Here is a 23,214-nt window from a genome sequence, read left to right as displayed (position 1 = left end):
AAACGCAACTTCGATTTAGGGCCTGAATTTTGTTTAAAATATTTTGAAAAATTCGAAAGTTTGAAAAAATAGAAGCACGACGTTTACAAAGTAATAGCTATGCATGAAGAAGAGACATTGTGGTTCTGTAAACTGCATCTATTATAATAGTCAAAGCGGACAAGTTTGCTATGTCAATTCGTATCTTACGTGAATTGGTTACGTTGTGTACAAGGGTTCTGCACAAGCCGTATTTCCACAATACTAAATTTTTTTGAGATTCATGTGTAACATATCCATTTTGTCCGTTGTAGATGTATTATTAGATGCAATTCACAGAATTGTGATATCGTTTTTCATTGTTGAGTCACGGAGTTGTAAACTTGATTGTTTCGTTTTATGAAAATTTTCGATTTGGCCAGTTTTTAATAAATAATTGACCACCTAAATGAAAAATTCGAAACCGGTAGTCACTCGAATTAAACTTTTTCTTTTAAATGCAACAAACCTCCTCAAATTTGGTGAAGTGGTTGCAGGGAAAAACGAATTCCCCTTCTACATGTATTTCAATAGGAGCATCCAAGCTGCAGCTTCCACGAACAAAATTTCTGGCTACGCCACTGGCCCCATGTGTTTATGTATATATATATGTATATACACATATACATATATATATACACACACACACACACATATATATATATATATATATATATATATATATATATATATATATATATATATATATATATGTATATATATATATATGTGTGTGTGTGTGTGTGTGGCCCCATGTGTATACACACACACACACACACACACACACACACACATATATATATATATATATATATATATATATATATGTATATATATATATGTGTGTGTGTGTGTGTGTGTGTGTGTGTGTGTGTGTGTGTGTGTATACACATGGGGCCAGTGGCGTAGCCCCCCCCGAACGAAATTTCTGGCTACGCCACTGGCGTGGACGTGTGTGTGTTTCAGTGAGCGCGTTTGTTTGCGCATGCGCGTGGGTTTAGACCATATACACTCATGCATCTTTCACGCTGCACTTTATAATCCAAGCGTAAACCTGTGCACACAATCTGACACAGGTGGCCTGATGACACGAACATGTTAAATGTATATCAATATGTTTTCCATAACGGTTGCTGTAAGATATGGTTTTAGTACTCAGATTATAACATAGTATGCGATTCTAGGCATGTGTCACTCGGTTTGGCAAATGATCATATTTTGCCGATAGGGAAGCCAATTAGTTGGATATCGGGCAAATGTTCAATGAGAAATTCGTTACACACTCGCAGCTCCTTATTGTTGCTAAAATTATAAATTCTGAGATTTTACTCGCCAAAATTATGGTCTGACTATGAGGCATACCGTAGTGAACACTCCGGTAATAAATTTTCCCACCTGGAATATTTTATTTATTTCCGTGCTGGTAATTCATTTTATTTATTTCTGTATTCAAACATCTTTCCGTACGATCTGGTTTACTCGGTGAAAATCCACAAAGAAGCGGATCCGCCTGTCCTTTTATTGCACTAGCACCACAGGAGACGCACAAGGACGTGGTCAAGACAGACGTTGGGTTACCTGTGTGAATAACTTAAAATGCGTCGTAATCAATGTCTTCGATGATATGCTTGATCTTGTCTTCTTTACGATGAAAAAAATTGAGCCAACCACAAATTTCCCCTGCATTGGTTTCCATGGCTGGTGGTAGTGGTTTCAATATCAAGCTTCTGTGCTGATGCTAGAATCGTGCCGTCGGACAACTTTAACAATGGTTACATAATTATTCATAATTGGTTAATTAATTTATTTATAACAGAACACTTTGGTAAAAATGATCAATTTACGAAGTCAAGAAGCCGTTTGAAGCCAAAATGACGGAGCTTAAGCACACTCATTAGCTAATCATCGTTGCCATGTTGGGTGAAGCTTCCGCTTGCAGTTCCTGTAGACACTAGCACCAGGGTTTCTAGGGATTGCTGTATGAAACTCTGCGGGCTTCGAGCGGATGTGTGTCGCCACCTGGTGGCTGTCTGACAAAATATCGCGCTGGAGGTTCGTGCATCCACAGGTAAGGGGGGGTAACCGCACAGCACTTTGTGTATTCACAGAATTTCAAGGCCACATGGCGTAACGGGTTTTCTGGGACAAGAAAGGGAAGGACGAACAGAGTGGAGCAGTCAATGAACGCGAACACCTAGCCATAGGATGTTACGCAATAAATGTTCTAGAGTGGATAACATGTCTCAGAAGTTTAGCCACCAGGCCACAGCTATATTACTCAGGGTTTGAAGAGACATCGTAGAATAGGAAGCGTTTATTTTTCCGACTTGCTAAGTGTTTAAGAAGTCTGAGGACGCCTAAGCACTTCTTATTACTTGTGAATGCGAAAGCATTAATGTCCAATTGAACGCCCCTGAGCGATCCTACGAGTTATAAACTCCTCGCGACCAAGCGAGCGCGTCGAGACACTTTGCGCGTTCTTATTTGGCCTTACATAGGCGCAGTTAGAACGCAGACAAGAGCTTGCGCGGGCAAGGAATGCGCGGATGACACAGGCTTCCGAAGGAGAGATAGTGATCGTGAAGAGGAAGATGCGCTATTTTCTGCCACCCTTTAGGGAGCACGACCTAGCACCTTGGGAAATGGGGAGGGAGGATATAAAGAAGAAAGAAGAGAGAGAAAGTGCAGGCGGTCACGAAGCCCTTGGCTGCCAGCGGTAGTTAGGCGGCGCATTCACAAGTTGCACGACAGTCCTGTGCCTTCCAGGAGCGTGAGAAGGTACCCGAAGGCGGAGCTGGGGTGCCGACCGGGGAACAGCAATTGTGACGCCCAGACCACAGGGAATCCTAGGAGTCGCAATCACGCGTAGAGGGAAGCCCTCTCTTTGGAGAAAGTGGGGTAGAAACAAAAAAGATACACAATTGTTTCGGCCTCAACGCACGCTGAGCAGGCCGGGGATAGAACCAGGCCATCACTGCACCTCCGGGATGCCTTCCAGGAGCAACTGACATGGATGCGCAGCAGGAAAGATCGCTCCTGCCTTGTAAGACCGTGATCAGGAAGGGGACGGAGGTCAACCACTGCTGGCGCACCGATGATGGTTGACGCCTTAAGGTGCCGATGCAACATGTGTCTTGCATAGTAGAAGGCGGTTACAGTGCTGCTGATGGGCACAGTGGCGTGGTGTGCTGCCTTTGCCACGGCGTCAGCTTCCTCGTTGCCCTGGGCGCCAACGTGCGAGGGGAGCCACTGCAGCGACAGATTCAAGCCACTGGAAACAAGGGCGCAATGTCTTTCCTCCAGCAAGCTGATGCAAAGACGGGTGGTCTGCGGTCGTCGAAGAGCCAGTAGCAGTGGTGGCGAGTCACAGAAGATCACTTGAAGACCTCCAGCGTAGCACATACCTCCAATGGTTGATGGTACAGAGGAGGTAGCGGAATGGCTAGCGTGGGAAGATGGTCAACAACCCCCTTGTTCAACTAACACAAGCTTACCATGAGCGAGCAAGGTTGGTTCCGCAACTTTGAGGGCAGAGCCACACTACACGGGTTGCGATGTAGCCTTTCGACGTGATGGATGCCATGCTGTAGCAGTAGCAGGGACAGCGACCAATTCTTTGCTTCGACTAGACTGGCAACGATGGGCGACGTCTCTGGTAAGTCAAGAATCATCCGGATGGCTTTCCAGTCCTGTAGCTCCAGGCTATCAGCGCGAGCCCGTGGTAGGGCCACGAGGGAAAGCGCATAAAAAGCCTTGACGTACCGCGGAGGCGCATAGACTGATATCCAGCTTTTCTTTAAAACATCCGTGGCCGATATGGGTGCTACCGGGACCACTGGGCGCCGTAACGTCCCGGATATATATATGTATATGTATATATACATATATATATATACATATATATATATATATATATATATATATATATATATATATATATATATGTATATATATGTATATATATATATATATATATATATCTATATGTATATATATATATATATATATATATATATATATATATATATATATACATATGTAAATATATATATATATTGAAATACCATGGTTGAGACGACGCTTTACTCCAAGAAGGAAAAATGGCGCCGACGCAAAAACGCACATGAGCCGATGATTGATGATGACTTTGTACAGATGCAGATGAAGTCCGCATAAATGCTTACACTAATTTCCCCCGTGGACGGATGCGGCCAGCCTGGCCGCACATTAGACTGTGGAACGGAGATGAAAGGGCTTCAGGCGATAAACGTGCACGATCTCTGTTCCGCGGCAGCGTCGGTCGGTTGGGGCCTCAACAGGTGTAACGCGATAGTTCACCGGCGAGGTCTGCTCGATGACTTTGTAGGGGCCAAGATATCGAGACTCAAGCTTCTCACATAAACCGGGTGTTCGTGCAGGTGTCCATAGGAGCACATCGTCACCAGGACGGTAGGAAACGACGCGATGAAAGGCATCGTACCGAACTTTGCGGTCGTCTTGGCTGGCCGCAGTGTTCATACGGGCGCGACGACGACATTGGGCAAGACGAGACACAAACTGGTCGCAAATGAATGGTGAAGCGTTGACGGGGCCAGAGAAGAAAGAAACGTTGAGTGATGAGGTTGGGTGGCGGCCGTATACTAAGAAAAATGGAGAGTATCCGGTGGTCCGTTGAACAGACGTGTTGTACGCAAATGTTACAAATGGGAGAATCGCATCCCAGTTACGATGATCTGGTTGAATATACATGGATAGCATGTCACACAGCGTGCGATGAAATCGCTCTGTTAGGCCATTGGTTTGAGGGTGGTAGCTAGACGTTGTCTTGTGCACGGTGTTGGACGCTTGCAGAACCTCATTAAGAGCACTTGAAAGGAATGCCTTGCCTCGGTCGCTCAAAAGAACGTGAAGCGCCCCGTGACGTAAGTAGACAGCCTGCAAGAAGAAGGCCGCTACTTTTGAGGCAGCTCCTGAGCGTATTGAGGCTGTTTCAGCGTACTGGGTCAAATGGTCAACAGCAGTGACGATCCGTCGGTTGCCATCTGGAGTAGGTGGGAGTGGCCCGAAAAGGTCAATGCCGACGGCAGACAAGGGTTGTGCTGAACAAGGAAGTGCTTGTAGGGTCCCGACCGGAGCAGTAGTAGGTCGCTTACGGTGCTGGCAAAGCGTGCACGAGGCAACATATCTAGCTATGCTCGTGGAAAGGCCTGGCCAATAGAATCGGCTGCGTATGCGCTCGTTTGTTTTGTGGTAACCCAAGTGGCCTGACGTAGGGTCATCGTGTGAGGCCTGCAGAACTGCAGCGCGAAGAGAGCGCGGTAGAACGGGAACCCATCGATGGCCTTCCGGGTGAAAATGTACCGGTAGAGCACGTCGTCTTCAAACTTGAATAGTTTGAGTTGTTTCCGTAGCCTGGCATTGGGTGAAGATGAAACACCGCTAAGGCGATTGATGATACTATGGCAATAGGAATCGGCGCGCTGGTGAGTTGAGAGGGAAAGCACTGAAGGGCGGTTTGATGGAGTCAAAGAAGAAATCGGTGTAATAGACGTAGCGTCCTCCTTACTGCCAATTTGACAAGGTGATGTGATGTGCTCCGATGATGGCGGTAATGGGCATCGTGAAAGAGAACGGCTTCTTGGTCCTTCCGTCCGGACTTATATATGACATTGAAATCATATGCTTGTAATCAGAGTATCCAGCGGCCAAGGCGCCCGGAAAAGTTTTTGATCGTTGACAACCAATATAGGGCATGATGGTCGGTCACAACCGTGAAATGTCGACCGTGGAGGTATGACCGAAATATCTGAATGGACCAGAGAACAGCCAAACACTCTTGTTCGGTTATCGAGTACTTCTTTTCCGCGGAAGTGAGACTGCGGCTTGCATATGCAACAACCTTCTCGCAAAATTCGTGGTCGCGCTGCAGCAGTACGGCACCAATTCCGTGACCGCTGGCGTCAGTATGCACTAATGTGGGCGCCTTGTCATCAAAAATGACAAAGAACAGGTGGGGATGTTAGTGCGCGCTTGAGTTCTTGGAACGCGGCTTCACACTGATCGTTCCAATCGAAGGAACAGAAACTAGCAAGGCGCTTGTGGAGGGGCGAGGCAATGCTAGCAAAGTTCCGGATAAAACGTGGAAAGTATGAGGCGAGTCCAATGAAGCTGCGCAGTTCTTTTGCACGAAGTGGGCGTGGAAAGTTGAGCACCGCGGAAATTTTATCCGGATCGGGCTGGATGCCGTCTTTGCTAACGAGATGACCCAGGACTTTAATCGTTGTGCTAGCGAAACGGCACTCCTTCGTGTTTAGTTGAAGTCCGGCATTAGAAAGGCATGTGAGCACTTCATCTAAGCGTTCATCTAAGCATGGTCAGTGAAAGTCGAGGAAAACACGACGATGTCGTCGAGGTAACATAGACAAGTTTTCCACTTGAGGCCGCGAAGAACCGTGTCGATCATTCTTTCAAATGTGGCGGGAGCATTGCATAGGCCGAAAGGCATTACATTAAACTCATAAAGACCATCTGGAGTAGAAAAGGCGGTCTTTTCTTTGTCCGCTTCGTGCATTGCGATTTGCCAATATCCGGAACGAAGATCAAGGCTGGAGAAATACTGCGCGCCTTGCAACGAATCAAGGGCGTCATCGATACGGGGCATCGGCTATACATCCTTACGGGTGATCTTGTTTAGCGCATGGTAGTCAACACAAAATCGTACCGATCCATCCTTCTTCTGCACCAAAACGACGAGTGATGACCAAGCACTGGCGGAGGGACGTATGACTGTTTCTTTTCAGCATATCGGCGACGTTCTCCTCGATGATTTTGCATTCGGCCAAAAAGACTCGGTAAGGACGACGGCGTACAATAGTCTGGCCATCGGTGTCGATACGATGAAAGGCAACGGAAGTCTATCCGAGTGACGAAGTATCCATATCAAAGGAGGCCTGGTGCTTCGTAAGCAATTTTAGCAACGCTTCATGTTGAGCAGCAGTAAGATCAGGACTTCTCACGGAAGTAAGCGCAGATGAAGCAGATTTGTCCTGTTGAGGAAGAGCTTGCGAGGCGGCAAGAGGAAGCAGGGAGACTGGTTGGGTATCCACACAACAGGTCACTGCGGAGCCTTGAGGTAGGAGGATTGTCTCAGTGGTCGCGTTTAAAGCGATGATTAACGCAGAGCTTTCTTTGAACCGCACCCGGCAGGAAGCGAAGACAATCCCACGGGCAAGACAGTGACCGTAAGGAGTGATGAACACGTCACCATTGGTGATGTCCGTAGAAGAGAGACTTATGACTTTCTCGTGGCCGGGAGGCAGTACAGAATCGGCAGCAGTGCGGAAACGCACTCATGGCTCATCGGTACTCCCGCTGCATTGAATGAACTGTCTCGGTCATATGGACTACACGTTGACGGCGAGAGATTAAAGCGGACGCTGACGAAAGTCCCAACCTAAAATTAGTTCATGAGCGCACGGGAATAAAATCGCGAACTTAATGTGATGACAGATACCATCAATGAAGACGCGTGCTGTACATTGGGCTGATGGTCGAATGATTGCTCCATTAGCCCCAATCAGGGATGATCCAATATAAGGCGTCTTCACTTTCCGCAGACGCGAGCACAGGTCCGCACGCATAACAGATATAGCAGCTCCCGTGTCAATCAGCACACCCTCCACCAGCACACCCTCCACAGACACCAATAACATGTTCGAAGGACGTTAAGGAGGACTAGGAGCACTACGCGGCGATGCAGTTTTCCCTCCAAAAACTGCGCGGGTTAGTTTTCCGGTCGCTGGACATCGAGTTGGGAGACAGGTCGAAGTGGCGAAACAGAACGTCGGAGCGGCCATGGGGAGCGGCGTCTCGAGGCACGTGTGTTGAGTGCGGTGTTGGAGAAGTCGGCCGGAGATGGAGATCGGCGAACGGGAGGATTATCGTCATAAGTGCGGTAAACGCGAGGAGGTGGCTCATCGCGTTCAAAGGCCGCGTAACCACGACGTTCGTCTTGCTGGCGGCGTCGGCAAAACCGGGAGATATGTCCTCGAAAGCCGCAGTAGTAGCAGATAGGCCTCTACGAACGCCAGGCAGAGTAGTAAGGTGGGTTCAGAGCTCGGGTGACTAAAGGTGCCAGGTGATCGTGAACAGGCGCAGGTGGTGTAATTGGAGACGGCGCGACTGGCATTGCAGAAATCTGGGCGTAAGAAGCCGGTTGTGGGCAAGGAGAAGCGTTGGTATGCTGGGCGTTCTGCAGGGAGGCCAATTCCTCCTTAATAATACCACGCAGGTCAGTATAAGCAGGTTGGACATGAGCGCTGCTGCAAGGGGGTGAGCCATGCGCTTGCAATTCCTCACGAATTATGGCTCGAATGATAGACCAGAGCTCAATACTGTTCGCCAGGGGGTTGTCGGAAAAGTCCGGTTGCAAGCGGTTTGATTGCAGGGCGTCGAGGCGCTGACAGACGGAGACGACGTCCGACACCGTCGAAGGGTTTTGAGCGGCGAGTGCGTTGAAGGCAGTAGATCCTATGCCCTTAAGAAGGTGTCGCACGCGGTCAGGTTCTGGCATGGCACTGTCGACACGGCGGCAAAGCGCGAGTATGTCCTCATTGTACGAGGTATACGACTTGCCATAATGCTGGACGCGCTCAGACAGTCTGTTTTTCGCAACTTCCGAACGAACCGTGGGTGTGCCGAAAATCCGCCGTAGCTGCTCCCTGAAAGACAACCAATCACGGAAGTCTCTCTCATGATTCAGGAAGCATGTCTTGGCTACTTGAGAGACGTAAAATGGCACGTTGTTTAACCTCGATGTCTCGTTCCAGTTGTTGTATTCGCTGACACGATCATAGTTGTCGAGCCAGTCTTCAACGTCCTCAACAGGCAAGCCAGAGAAGATTTCAGGGTCGCGATACCGGTTGTTGGCAGGGCTGGGATTTGGGGTGGCTGGCTCATATATATATATATATATATATATATATATATATATATATATATATATATATATATATATATATATATATATATATATATATATATATTCTACATCAGACACAGCGACAAACACTCGTTAACTGGGCTGGGTGTTCTATCCCGCCTTGTCTTCGCCTTCCTCGCGCTCGCTGAGCAAGCAGCCGAGTCCGAGCTCCGCTCTGCCTTCTCTGTACTTCATAGAACAGTCTGCCTGTTCAACGGGTGTTGCCTGTTTCTCCTTTCGACTGTGAGTCCGAAAGGACTCGCAGTCACTACCGCCCGTGGACGGCGTCCAAGCCTCCATGGCGACATCACGGCAGCACTGTAACGACGACTTTTCTCAGACATTGTGCATGCTGACACAGCATCTGAACAACGTGGCAAGCAGCTCTACTACCGGAATTGGGTGCGTCGCACTTTCTCTACTCTCTGAGAATGCAATTCCAGAGTTTCGTAAGTTTAAGGACTACCCCAGCACTTGGGTTTGCACAGTCGACTCTGCTGCAGAAAAGCACTCTTGGCCAGAGTCCATCAAGAAATTAATCTCAGAAAGGCATCTCCGAGGAGGGGCTGAGGCCTGGAATCGTTTCCATGGAAGGAAATATGCGGCATGGCCAACTTGCAGCGCGGTTTTGACGTCCTCATTCAGCTCTTCCGAGTGCTCATCACGCTCAGTTCATAGAGATGTGGTGATGCCGGCAAGCCTCAGCAGAAGACATTGTCGCCTACATATACGACAAACTACACCTCCTACAAGCTTGCGACATAGCCTGGACCTTTACGGTAGTCTGACTATATATGTTCGTTGACGGCATACATGACCCAACGCAAGCCGCCTTACTTTCTGAACAGACAGTCCGCGATGGTATGGAGACGTTCGTTCGGAGGGCGGCGCAGTTGCAGGACACTGCCTGCCGGCGCCTGGGTGCTGGCTCCCCACAGGAGCCCACTACATCGCGATGCGGATGCTTTTCATGTGGGATCTTCAGCCATGGATATAAAATCGACCGACAATCGCCCCATCAAGCCATCCAATATCAAGCGTGGCCGCTTCCAACTGTTCAGGTCAGTGTCGACAGAATCGAGGAGCTTGCGGTTTTTCTTGATACGGAAGCTCAGCGTACGGCATTGCTTCGACGCCACGCCTCAGTCACCCTCCAGCCTTGGACCGAGGCACACCTGCGGGGCCTAGGTGGTTCGGTATTGCCCGTCTGTGCGCTGGACCCGTAGCTCCTAAACGAAGCCGGGAGCAAGTTCCTTGCTGCAGTTCCCGTCTTCGAAGACCTGCCTGCTGACATGGTTCTGGGAGCCGACTGTCTCCTCTCTGGTGAAGTTCCGCTCACCGTACACGGCGGTGGGCAGTACCACCGCTGCTCGACTCCGAGTACTCCGTCGGCTCAAGATTCCCAAGGTTAGTGGGCAACCCTGCATATAAAATCAGCTGCACTCGAAAGACACAGATCCTTTTTGCCAATAATACTGTGCAGCTCCCCGGAACCAGCTTGCTAAATCACCATATACCAACCGACAGTTATCCACCAGTGGCCTTACCATCGAGGATATGCTGAATAGGAGAGGGCTGTAATTGCCGAACTAATACAAGAAGTGCTAGCGGCTAATTTTATTAGGCACTCTTCTAGCCCGTTGGTGGCACCCGTCGTTTAAGTCTGGAAAAAAAGACGGCAGTCTGCGATTTTGAGCATACAATCGGGAGCTAAATAAGCCCACCATAGCCAATTCGTACCCGCTGCCACGTATTGACGACGCCATTAACACCGTACGAAATTCAAGATTTTTGTCTTCTTTAGATTTAAAAGCGGGTTATTGGCAAATGAAGAAGGATAATTGAGGCGAATAAGTGCAAGACGTCCTTTCGTACACCTTCTAGCTTGCACGACTTCAACCGAATGCCTTTCGAAGTGCGCACAGTCCCAAGTACGTTACAGCACGCCGTGAACACAGTACTGGGTCCGCTGAAAGATCGCGCCTGCGTTGTGAACCTCAAAGACATCCTGCTTATCGGTGCAACCGAAGAAGAACATCTGCAATACCTCGACAAAGTACTCGAGAAGTTACACAACGCCGGATTCCGAAGGAACCGCGAGAAGTGCCAGTTTCGATTGACTGCTATATCGTACCTCGATTACACCATATCTCAGGATGGCGTCCAGCTCCTTGCTGAAAGAACTGCAGCCGTAATGAACTACCCCGTGCCTACCTGTATTAAACAGCTGCAGGTATTCCTCAGAAATGCGTCGTATTTGCGCAGGTTAGTCCCCATCTTTGCGTCTACTGCTGCTCGCCTTACTGACTTATTTAAGAAAGGAGCCCAATTTCAATGGGGACCTTCGCAGGACGCCGCCTTCCGGACCTTAAAACACTTGCTGATACAGAGTTTTATTCTGTGCCACTTCCATGAAGACTGGAAGACAGGAGCGCACACCGATGCAAGTCAGGCTGGTGTCGGTGCAGTTCTGATCCAGTGCGATCATGAAAGACGTGAGCACGTCGTCGCCTACGCCAGTCACAAACTCTCGGACGCGGAGCGCCTTTGTCACTCGAACAAACTGGAGTGCCAGGCCGTCGTTCGGAATGTAGACGAGAAGTTTTGTCACTACTTGTTTTGCTGACAATTAACCGTTGTAACGGATAACTTCGATACTGCATGGATGTTTGCCGAACAATACCTCAAGTAAAATGCTGCACGGTGGATCATTCGGCTGGAAGATTACACTAACCACATCCGACACCATGCAGAAGCCAGGTTGCGGACGCTTTATCGTGAAACCCGACAAAGGAAGGTTCCCGACAAAACCGAGAAAGCTGGCTAATGTTCTCCCCGCAATCGTTTCGAAGGCCTAACGTGTCGACAAAGACTTGGTGCCGATCATGAATTTCCTAACATACACGGAGCGCAATTCCAAGTTTATCTTTGCGAAGGTATGTTGTATCGTCATCACTGGATTAATAAGGAAGACGAAAGCCACCTTCTTCTGCTCATTCCTAGCTCCGTCCGCTCAAGCATTTTTCGTGCCAACCGTCATAACGTGAAGGAGGCCACGTGGGATATTGAGCCACCTTTCGCAAGGCACAAGAGCGCTTTTGGTAGCCGAGAATGGACAGAAATGTGCGTTCGTATGTCGCAAGCTGTGAGCTGAGCCAACAGCACAAACGGCGTCCCAGGTTTCAACTCGGATACCTTAACCCTATTGCTCCCCCTGAGACAATTTTCCACGCTGTGGGATTAGATAACAACGGACCTTTTACAAAAATGGCAGCGGGTAACTGATATATTGTACTCGCTGTGGACTATTTGGCATAGCTCGTAGAGGTTGCTCACGTTCCTTTGCGTGCTGCCAGGTGCGCAATAAAGTTCCTACGGGACCACTTAGAATGGAGACAGGCTTCCCTAAGAACCTCATCTCCGACAGGTTGACCATTTTCCGCAGGGGAGAACTCCGCACTTATCTACAACTAGCAGGAGTTCAGCACCGCGTCGCCATAGTGTACCACCCAGAAGGAAACGGTCTTACAGAGAAGCCGAACCAGACTATACAACCTCGACTCGCACCTTATTGTAGAAACAAAAAGCCAGGTGAAGCCACTTGGGAAGAGCACCTTCAAGCGACTGCATACGCAGTTAACACAGCTGGACAGAGCTCCACCAGCACCTGCCCTAACTAGATTGTGTACGGCCAACTTCGTACGCTGGGCGCTACACTCAGCTTGGACACGTGTGTATGGCACGTGCGGCGATTGCTTTCTTACGGGACAAACAGAAGAAGATCGAAGGAGCGGGTCCTTCAAGCAAGCTTCATTGACCTCCAGTGATGTTTTGGCTGAGCATCAGGTGGTTTCAGGTGTCTCACTAACGCTACATTAGCCACTGCTTTATTGACATTCCTTGCGTCATCCCTCTTGGGCTGACGTCGACCATTTCTCCTGGCCAGGCACGACCTCCCTGGTCGGCATCCCTGCCACCTAATGAATTGCCTCTAGATTTATTTTTTGCAGTGGCGCCAGCTCCATTCCTGTTGCGCTTGTTCCATCAGGCTCACCAATCCACAATCTGTTCAGAAGGAACTTAAGACCATGTGCAACCACTTCCAGACAATCACTGCCGTGCGAGCGTTTGGGCGGGGAGGTATAGTGTCGGTCACCCGACCAGACCTTTGTTGAAGGCCTACTGAAATGCACTGCATTCGCTTGCACCCCGGTGAGTGCTTTTATTCCACTTCCCCTTGCTTGCACCAAGGATCCCTTACGGGGCTGCAACCTGGATAACTGAAACCCTGGAGAAGCTCTCCGCAGCAGGCGTCATTGCTATTTACCGTTGCGATCGGCTGGTAAACAAGAGAGGATTCTGACGGAATCCGTAATTGCAACGTTTGTGGGCACATCATGTCCGTCACAAATAAAGGTGCGGCCTCTTCTGTTCCATGTAGAACCACTCGCGTCACGTCCAATCCAATGTCAGAATTGTTGGAGATTCGGGCACAGCGCAGGAGGATGTAAGTCGAGCTTGCGTTGCCGCACCTTTGGAGATGGTCATCCTTCAAGTGAATTCACTGCACGATCACAAAATGCTGCCTCTGTTTGGGACACACCCAGCAGACTGTTCAAACTGCTCAGCTCACGCTCAAGAAAAACAAATTCTTGATACAATCCACCGCCGTCGCTGCTACCCAAGAGGTACAATTGCAGTTATTAAAAACAGGGCCTTCGGATACTCTGGTGTTTCAGTTCGCCACACTCCTAGCATGGATTATAATCTCTCGGAAGCAACTGACTCTGCTGTGGAAAAAGCAATGGCTAAAGCTACGGATAAATTGATATCCAGCCTATCTGATTGCTTAGTGCAAATCATTTCCAGTCAGATTATATAAATAATGCAGGCCACTAAGACGCCGATGCAATCCTCAGTATTTTACGGCACATCTTGAATGTCCAGGGACAAGGTAGAGACGCCTTATACATTTGTAGATCAGTCGACAGACAATACCACGCTAGTCCAACGGGCGCGGATGAGCCCTCTTATTCAGACACCGTTAGTGTCACAAATATGGAACTTGACACTCGAGCTCCCAGATGCATGGGATCGCCAATTTTCACAATTATGAAGCCAAAATGAAAAAAGAATCAACCATCTCTTGTGATTAAAGAACGTATTCTAGCGGCGGCAGTTGCCGCTGCTGTGTGATCGACACCATTGGACAGTTGAAAGTACTGCAGTGGAACTGTCACTGTATTTACTCAATCTTAGCAGATTTATCTTGCCTATCTAATGAACTTAACCCAGATGTCATACTTCTTCAAGAAACATGGCTTTCACCAAATAAAAATTTCTATTTGAAAGGTTTTCGGTCTTTTCAATTAGATCGACAATCGGGAGGTGGAGGATTACCGATACTTGTTTCCTGTAAAATCTTTCACAAGAAAAAAAATGCTTTCGCAATCATGGATTCCGACTACAAAACATTGGCGATAGATTTGTGTCTCCCGAAGTATCAACCATTTTCAATTATAAAGGCTTATTTCCCCACCAGTGTGCAAAGTGCGCGTCAACTGTGGAAAACAACCTGTGGAAAACAAATTTTGTTTGCAGGAGATTTTAATTCCCATCACGTGTCGTGGGGGCTAAAAACAGATTTGTGTGCTAAGCGACTGTAGGAGTGGACTACTGATAGTCACCTTTCATGTCAGAACACAGGGCACGTAACGTTTGCTAGAGGCCACTTTCGTTCGGTGTTAGATATAACATTTTGTAGCGCTATCATCAATGTTTCGTCGTGGGTAGCGGTTGACTAAGCAACCAGCAATGGTCATCTTCCTGTGTCATTCGAAATAATTTGTCCAGTAATATCTTTAGAATACTAGGCATGCACATTTGCGAACCATAAGAAATGTAATACTTCCTTGCGTTCAGCTGTTTCGAAACTTGCCAATGCCAATTATAAGGAAATCGCTTCAACCATTTGCTCAATTTCAGAGGGTTCCCGGAAGCAAGCTGAATTTGTCATCCCTTCAGCTAAAGGCACCACATGTCGTTGGTGGAATTATGAGTGTACGTGGGACTATAGAAAATGAAAAGCCGCTCTGAAAATGTTTCGACATAGTCAGTGCCCGACAAGTTGGAAAAATTATCACTTTCATGCTGGTGTATTTAGGCCTACTGTTAATCGAGCCAAAGATGAATATGATATTAGGCATTACGATTATCTATCAATTTAAAAATAATAAGCGAGCTCTATTCGCATTTCTTCGTACTAGGAAGGTGCTACCAACGCCCTTAGCATTAGACTCGATCGTTTTGACTCCGCAAGAATTGAGCGCCTCCGAGAAGAGATAGCCGCAGGCTTAGAAAATTGATTTACGGCCCGGCTTCCGCCTATTCATTCTGCATTAGATCCTTCGGATGGCTTCACTCCAATTTTCCTATCCTAGCTAAATGTGACTGCACTATGCTTGCCGAATGCAGCCCCTGGCCCTGACGGTGTCACAAATGCAATGTTAAACATATTGTTACAGAAACCGCTTAACGTTCTTTTAGACCTTGTATATTACTCAATTAGTAATGCTTGGATTCCTTTGCAATGAAAGCTTTCCGAAGTAATACTGATGCTTAAGAAATAAGGGGGAGGGTATGTATTGGAGAACATTAGGCCCATTTCGCTTACATAAAAGGTAGTAAAATTAATTGAGAGGCTTCTCCACCTTCGTATAATGAAATTTATCAATGATAATTCAATTCCTAATCCTTGTCAGATTGGTTTCACGGCCGGCTGCTCCATCTGGCATGCTCACGTGGACTTAGAAAGCCGAATGCAACTCGCTCGACGTCATAAGCAATACACTGCCTTGGTGACGCTTGATATCGCTAAAGCATACAATACCGTGGAGCACACTGTATTGATAAATCGGTTAACATCCTGTGGTGCTGCTGGGTATATAGAAGCGTGGATTCACTCATTTCTCTTTGTAAAAGATAATTCTATTGCTACAAAAGCGGCTTTTCTTCTGTTAGGTAGAAACGAACGAGAGGGGTACCGCAAGGCTCAGTCTTTCTGAGCAAGACCCGATGCTTTCTAATATTCTCATGAGCAGACTACTCTGTCATCAAGAGGTAATTGCTTACGTTTATGCAGACAATATTGCGTTTTTCGCATCTGCAAATGACATCCACATGCTGTACCAACGACTGCAAACTTACTTTTGTGCTCTGGAGAGGTGGTTACATGTGAATCAATTTATGCTCAATCTTAGGAAAGGTGCTATTCTCGGTTTAACGATACATGACACAATGCTCATCTCATTGTCTTACCACTTTAAAGACATGCCGCAGTAGAATCTGTTAAATACCTTGGAATGATTTATAACGCCTCTCTCAACTGGCGCACACACATGGATCATGTGACTGGAAAAGGTACCCGTGCAAGTGGCATATTGCGTAGGCTAAGTAATCGTCGAATAGGATTGAGAAGAGATACTCTCCTGATGATATATCGTATCTTCGTTCGCCCTCTATTATAATTTGATCGGGTGCTCTTCTCCGGAGCTGCAGCCTACAAGACCCGTCCTGTAATATTCTTAGAAAGAGAAGCACTACATTTGTGTTTAGATCTTGCTAAATTTGTTGCAAATTCTGTTATTTATCTAGAATCTCGTGTTCCTCCACTATCGTGCCGGTTCAGGCTTTCTACAGTGCAGACGTTCTTGAGAATTTATGAATCACCGCTGTGATATTCCCAAACAGTATTTATTTCACAGCCTGCGTTGTTAGTCGGTGTCAACTGGCCGCGATTACATACTCCGCAAATTACTTTTGTGCAAAAACTACTTGATCCTTTGGACGTGCGCATATGCAATGTACTTCCTATTCCCGACAGAGCTGTTACCACGGATATTCAATTCGATGACATTTTTCCTAATAATGCAACATTAACTCCACATAGTATTCTAGATGGTATATTACAAGGTCATCTGAAGAACTTTTAAAAAAAAATTCTAATTGCGACAGGTGCTTCACATTGTGAATAAAAGTCAGGTGTAGGAAGATTGTCACCGATTCTTGAGTGGACATTTTCTCTTCGGCTGTCAGATTTTATACCGATCTTTTCAGCCGAATTCATGGCAGTCGTGCTGCCATTACGCAAATTAGAGCCATCAAAAACGTCAGCCGTGATAATGACTGATGCGTTATCATTGTGCTCATCCCATACTGCTTCTCAAGATTCTCGCGTAATGAGGACGTTTCATTTCTTGGTACCTGCGTATATGAGTGTTTATTTGGATGCCTGACAATAAAGGACTAATTATAAATGAAATTGCCAATTTACTAGCCAAAACATCGATAAGTGGCCCGATTCTCCCTTATTGTCATTTGACTGCTCATGTTACTCTGCTACATTTCGCAGGAGGGTCGTTAGGCAAGCAGTATCAGGCTCCGCAATTACCAACTCTTTTGATTACCGACATGTTCTATACCCTTGGCACAGAGCTTTTTGCCAAACATGAAAAATTGAAATGTCTGTCTCGAGGCAGCGCTCCCGTATTGGCCCCGAGAACGAACGCGAGCGGCGCTGCGAGCACCGCTCGCGTGACGTGAGGGCACGAACTCGCGCCTGTCGTCTGCTACAGTTCGGGCGTTGTCCGGGCGCTTTCTGCGGTGTTTTCGTTTGTTCGCCCTCGTTCTCTCTGCTTGTATACTTATGGTGGTCGTCTCAAATATATTTTTACGACATCTTCCTTTGCGAACATTTATTCAAAGAGCTAATTTCTTAGACAACAATGCAGCTCTCGAAGGCAACGCTACAGTGCCAGCCGAAGCGACGCAGACCAGCCCATTGCGGGTTTTATGCGAAGTATATTAACGTAGGTATCGGGCCTTCGCGCGACGCCCGGCGGTGGCCACCATTGACCCTGAAGTGGGGTCACGTGACATGACGTCACGTGATGACGTCACACAGGCTGCAGATGGGGCCTCATATCGCGCCGTCGGTCGCCTCCCGGTGGTGGCCACCACTGACCTTCAAGTGAGCTTCAAGGTCACGTGACATGACGTCACGTGATGACGTCACACCGGCTGCAGATGGGGCCTCATATCGCGCCGTCGGTCGCCTCCCGGCGGTGGCCACCATTGACCCTGAAGTGAGGTCACATGATGTGACGTCACGTGATGACGTTACACCAGCTGCAGATGGGGCCTCATATCGCACCGTGGGACGTCGCCCGGCGGAGGCCTCCACGCTTCGGTTCGCGCCGTCGCGCGCGACGCGGCGGCGGCGCCACCATCGCTGTATCACGTGATATGTGACGTCACGCCAGGGATGAAGCGGCGCGCGCCCGCCGTCGCGTCAGTCTCTGTGCCCGCAACCGCGCCAGCGTCTTTGCGCCGGGCGTGTATGCGGTCAAGATGCCTCCAAACGCTAAGGATACGCTAAGGTTAAGCCCAGTGGATGCGAAGCATCCACTGGGCTTAACCTTGATAAGCCTCCAATTTTATTTTTTTCATAGGCGGATAGACAATCGCAAAAGCATGGCCTATAGGAATCCAGTTATGATACTATACCTGCCGCGGTGCAACAAGTATGTCACAAAGCTGGCTATATATGACTTCTACAGCAGTTACGTTGATTTTATTCCGCTAAAATAGGTTTGCTCACGACGAGTAGTTCATGGTATAATATCGAATTTTCGCATTTCCTCACAGCAACGCTCGACAGTAGTACGGGGACTTAACTAATACTGGAGCTTAGATTCTACACGCCTCACTTGCTTCTTTAACTGCTTGTCAACATTAGGCGGTTCTTCACGTGTTTATTTTTTTATTAAGCGGCGGAAATTTGAAGTAAAGTTATTGAAGGCTTACAGCTATTTACAGAGTACAAATAGGAATGTATCAATATATATTCCGTTTCCGTGCTACACGTTCAACTCACCTCTTTAGAGCGCGTTTGTTAATGGTTAATAATGTATGTTATGTTCCTCTTTTTTTGTCTATGTTACCAAGGGTATATCATTTATTTATTTCAATGCCGCAGTGTGTTTTGCATTGTTATTGTGGAAATATTTCACTGTTCTTTCATATATTGTATAACTGCAATGTTTTATGGCCACTATATTAATGTAATTTATATGGCGCTTGATGTGTTACCCTATGTAGCCATATTGTACCTAAGGGGGTGAGGTTACCTCAAGCCGCGTCTGTGCCGCTTTTTTCCCTCATCCACCTCCACTTACCACTTCTCTGTACATGTGTGTGTGTGTGTAATTGGGAATTAATAACTCAAATCAAATCAAACTCACTTGAGAAATTTGCTGGTGCTTGCTGCTTGAGGAATATACATGACGAATCTGTTTGGCGAACTGACACAGGCTGCTCGGCCCAATTTTTTTAGTGAAGTATGCCTGCTGGACCGCATAGCTACAGCCAGAAATAAGTCGAAGCGTCAATGATTAGTAGTATGGGACATATTGAAGATATCAAAATTCCCCCGGTGGAGGGTCAGAAATCAAGTGAAAGTATATGCAAGGCTTGTGGTGCTTTCTTTATGAATGTCTGCAATTGGATTGGAGCAAACTTAATTTAGCCTGCAAGGTTCTCTTTTATGTACCGACGAAGCGAATAGTTATCCGTTTGTATAATTAAATAACGCTGGGTCGAGACATGGTGAGACAGAAGGTGCTTGAATTTTCATTTTGTATACAGGCAATCTAAGCTGCGGTGTAGTAGCTCGAGAATACGTTAGCCATTCCAGTTGGAGCTGTAAAAAACGCTTTATGGTTTTAATTCGAAGTTGTAGTGAACTGATGGGTTTCGCGAACATAGCGTGCCTCGCCATACGGACAATCGATTGCTACGGTTACGTGATCAGGGGTATGCCATATTGTGGATAAAGGCTACTGAGGGCCACTATGAAACATTTCATCACTTTCAATTGAGTGACTTTCGATCTTAACAACGAAACTTTTCTCTCAGGTGATTGCTACTATGGTGTTTGTGAATTAACTATGTAAATACTCTACATGACGCGCCGTCGTGTTAGCAGCCATGAGCAACTCGTTTTTTGGAGGCCTGTTTCAGAGGGGGATGAAAGTAGCAGCAAACTTTTTCATAAGAAATGAGCACCTAACTATTTTTTTACGCATTAATGAATGGCCATATTTGAATAGAACAACACACCAGAGTAATAGGAATCATGATGACCGCTTCGCTGGGCAGTGTCTTTAACATCGGATAACATGTTGACGCCAATTACCAAATTTTTCTTCAACGTAACATGCAATGCCTCTCATAGCTAAATACTAAAGGAATGTTAAGTGCTTAGCGAAGCATCATACACAACTTCGCGCGTTGAATTTGCCGATATTCTTTTTTTAGTCAAGATTTACCGATAGACACGGCGCATATATGCATTGCAAAACCTAGTAGACCGCTTTAACGCTACTTAGCTTGCGATATCCAAGCCGCAAAGTTTCTCGACTCACACGCTTTTGAAGAAGAAACTGTGTTTAAGGTATGGCAGCTGAAAGAAGCCGACGTATTCTTCAATACGTACGGAAGAAGCGGAGCAGTGCGGACGTTCGTCGCATGGGCTTCGTAGATTCCTACCCTCACGGACTATCTCGACCCACCGGGCCGCCAACTTTTGGGTTGGATCTGAGAGAGCTAACAAGCTGGATCAGCCGGACACCGATTTCAAGACGGTAGGATCATTTTTGGCAAATTACCGGACTTTGACGGGAAACGCTCGCCGCTAAGCCTACCGAGGTTTAGCACGACTACGGGCGTTTGCGGGCAGCCAGGCCCGCTCAGCGATAGCGATGCAGCCTGGACCCGACTCCCGCTCCACGAAATATCCTAATGTTGAGCCATCGACGAGTAGACTAGCCCAGAACTTGCTAGAAGCACAAGAGATGGACGACGACCACCTCGGCGCCTCCGACTCCGAGAATTCGGCGGACGGGGAGATCGAGGACTCCGCCATGCAGGAGCAGCAAGACACTCACAAAGAAGACGAAGGAAATTGGGAATTGGTTATGACCAAACGCCAAAAGAATCGACAAAGGAAGAACGGACGGAACGCCGGCAGCGACGGGAATTCCCCGGCCCCACCGCCGACAGCTGGCGCGCCAGCTTCCGGCGCGCTGAAAAAAGACGGGAAAGGAGCGCAGCGGCAGTCTAGGCAGAGGCTGCCCCCGCTCCCCAGAGACGATTTCAAGATTATTTTGCGACCGAAGGGACTCGTAGTCAAGTCGCTCCAGCAATTTCAAGTGGCCCGGGCCGTAGCCGCGGCATGCAGCAACAAGTTCGAAGGAAGAGACCTGATCACGAGGCTCCGCACAGGGTCCAACATAATAATCGTGAGCACGCCGAACGAGGAGGCCGCCCAGCTCGCGAGGCGCATCACTAGCCTCACGCTCGAGGGACGCTCATATGACGTGAACGCTTATGTGGCCGCACCGGAAAACACCCGGCGTGGCGTGATACACGGAGTGGACCCCGGCGCGACACCGGAGGAACTGAAAGCCGACTTCTGGACGCGCACACAGGGTGTCACCATTCACAGCGCCCGAAGATTAGGCAAGACCAAGACGGCCGTCATCACCTTTGACGGACCGATCACACCGAAACACGTCATCTACTGCGGAGCCGAGTACAAGTGCTACCCGTACTGGCCCACAAGACAAATCTGCTACGTTTGCTGCCAACAAGGTCACCGCTCCGACGTGTGCCCCACACCGGACGCCAAGGCTTGCAAACAGTGCGGGATGTAGAACCCGCCAAGGGATCACCAGTGTACCCCCAGATGCCTGATCTGCGGAGGCAACCACACTACCGGATCGCGGGAGTGCAAGACCGACTAAAGAAAGCCAGGGACCTGCGAGGCAAGGCCAACGGCGTAAACAACGGCGGCGGACGCGGGAGCAGACGTCGCAGCCGGGACGACCGCGGCAAGAAGCCGCGATGGTTCAGCTCGGAGGAGGAGACTTCGCGGAGCCGTTCGAGATCCCGGGCGTCGCGGAGCCGTTCACGGAGCCGGTCACGGTCTTTCCCGCCCCTGCCGCCCCTGGCCATTAAGGGAGCAGGCCAGCTGCAGCAGCAGCAGCAGAAGAAGAAGACGAAGAAGGAGCCTACCCGAAAGAGCGGCGGCGTCAAGGTGAGCTGGGGAGCCGAAAACCCTTGGTTTGCTCCGCACTCGGGTGGGGTAGCTAACGAAAAGAACAACACAAACAGCCACCGCGAACAGCCTAGACAGGAGGACGCGGAGAAAATAGCGCTGAGACGTGAATTAGAGCTATCACGCGCTAAGCAGAAAGAGCTAGAACGCCAAATAGCAGAGCTAACGAAGGCAGTGCGAGACCTTAGGTCGAACAGCCCTACGCAGCCACAGACCGTACAAACCCAAGCCCCATGGCAAGCAGGCAACGAGGATTTCGCCACGTTTAAAGCAGAGATTCAGCAAATGATGCAGCAGATGATGCAGCAACAGCAGCAACAAATGCAGCAAGTGCAATTACAAGTCACAGAGCTCCGGAGCAGCATCCGCAAGCAGAAGTTTACCGAGAACATTAGAGAGAAGGCCTACCACCGCCCCGCGCTGGCATCCCTCGCCGACACATCCGCAAACAACACCGAGGCTTAAACATGGCCAGTACAACTTTAAGCAAGCAAGAAAGCTTAGATATATGGCAATGGAACTGCAGAGGCTACCGTAAGAAGCAGGGCCTCCTCCAAAAATACATTCACACACAACAAACACCGCCTGACATCATATCGCTTCAAGAGACGGGCACGACACCAACACTCGCAGGTTACACGTGTTACGAGACTCAAGAGAAAGGAAGAACGGCAACCCTAGTCAGCAAGGCACTCATCGCCATAAGCCACGACAGGATAGCCGACACCGACGTAGAGCACGTGATTGTAGAAATTATACCCAAGAAGAAAAGAAAGAGGGGCGGTATATTTATTGTAAATGCATACAGCCCTCCGAAACAGAGGAAGGCTAAATTCTACGAGCTTTTCCATGGCGCACGCAAACTAGCGAAAGACAGCACGCTAATCATCCTAGGAGACTTTAACGCCATGGACAATAGCTGGGGATACCAAACAGCAAACCCAAAAGGCAAAACGCTAGCGGAGGCAGCAGAGAACACCGACTGCAACCTACTCACAGACCCAGACACTCCGACCAGAATCGGAAACAGCGTTAGCAC

General features: G+C 48.2%; 1 protein-coding gene across 1 annotated transcript; it reads left to right on the top strand.

The window, feature by feature from the left end:
- The first annotated feature begins 21,803 nt into the window (after positions 1-21,803).
- Positions 21,804-22,640, top strand: LOC139054439 (arginine and glutamate-rich protein 1-like). The gene has a single exon (XM_070531405.1). The coding sequence runs from the start codon at positions 21,804-21,806 to the stop codon at positions 22,638-22,640; it is 837 nt and encodes a 278-aa protein (XP_070387506.1).
- Positions 22,641-23,214: the final 574 nt, after the last annotated feature.

The sequence above is a fragment of the Dermacentor albipictus genome, chromosome 1 (assembly GCF_038994185.2).
Source record: "Dermacentor albipictus isolate Rhodes 1998 colony chromosome 1, USDA_Dalb.pri_finalv2, whole genome shotgun sequence".
Taxonomy (NCBI): Eukaryota; Metazoa; Arthropoda; class Arachnida; order Ixodida; family Ixodidae; genus Dermacentor; species Dermacentor albipictus.
The sequence above is the reverse complement of the archived record's forward strand: the minus strand, read 5'-3'. Positions and strand labels throughout refer to the sequence as shown.

What these genes read in the sequence shown, in the direction of transcription:
- LOC139054439 (XM_070531405.1), top strand. Translation starts at nt 21,804, where the DNA reads ATGCCTGATCTGCGGAGGCAACCACACTACCGGATCGCGGGAGTGCAA.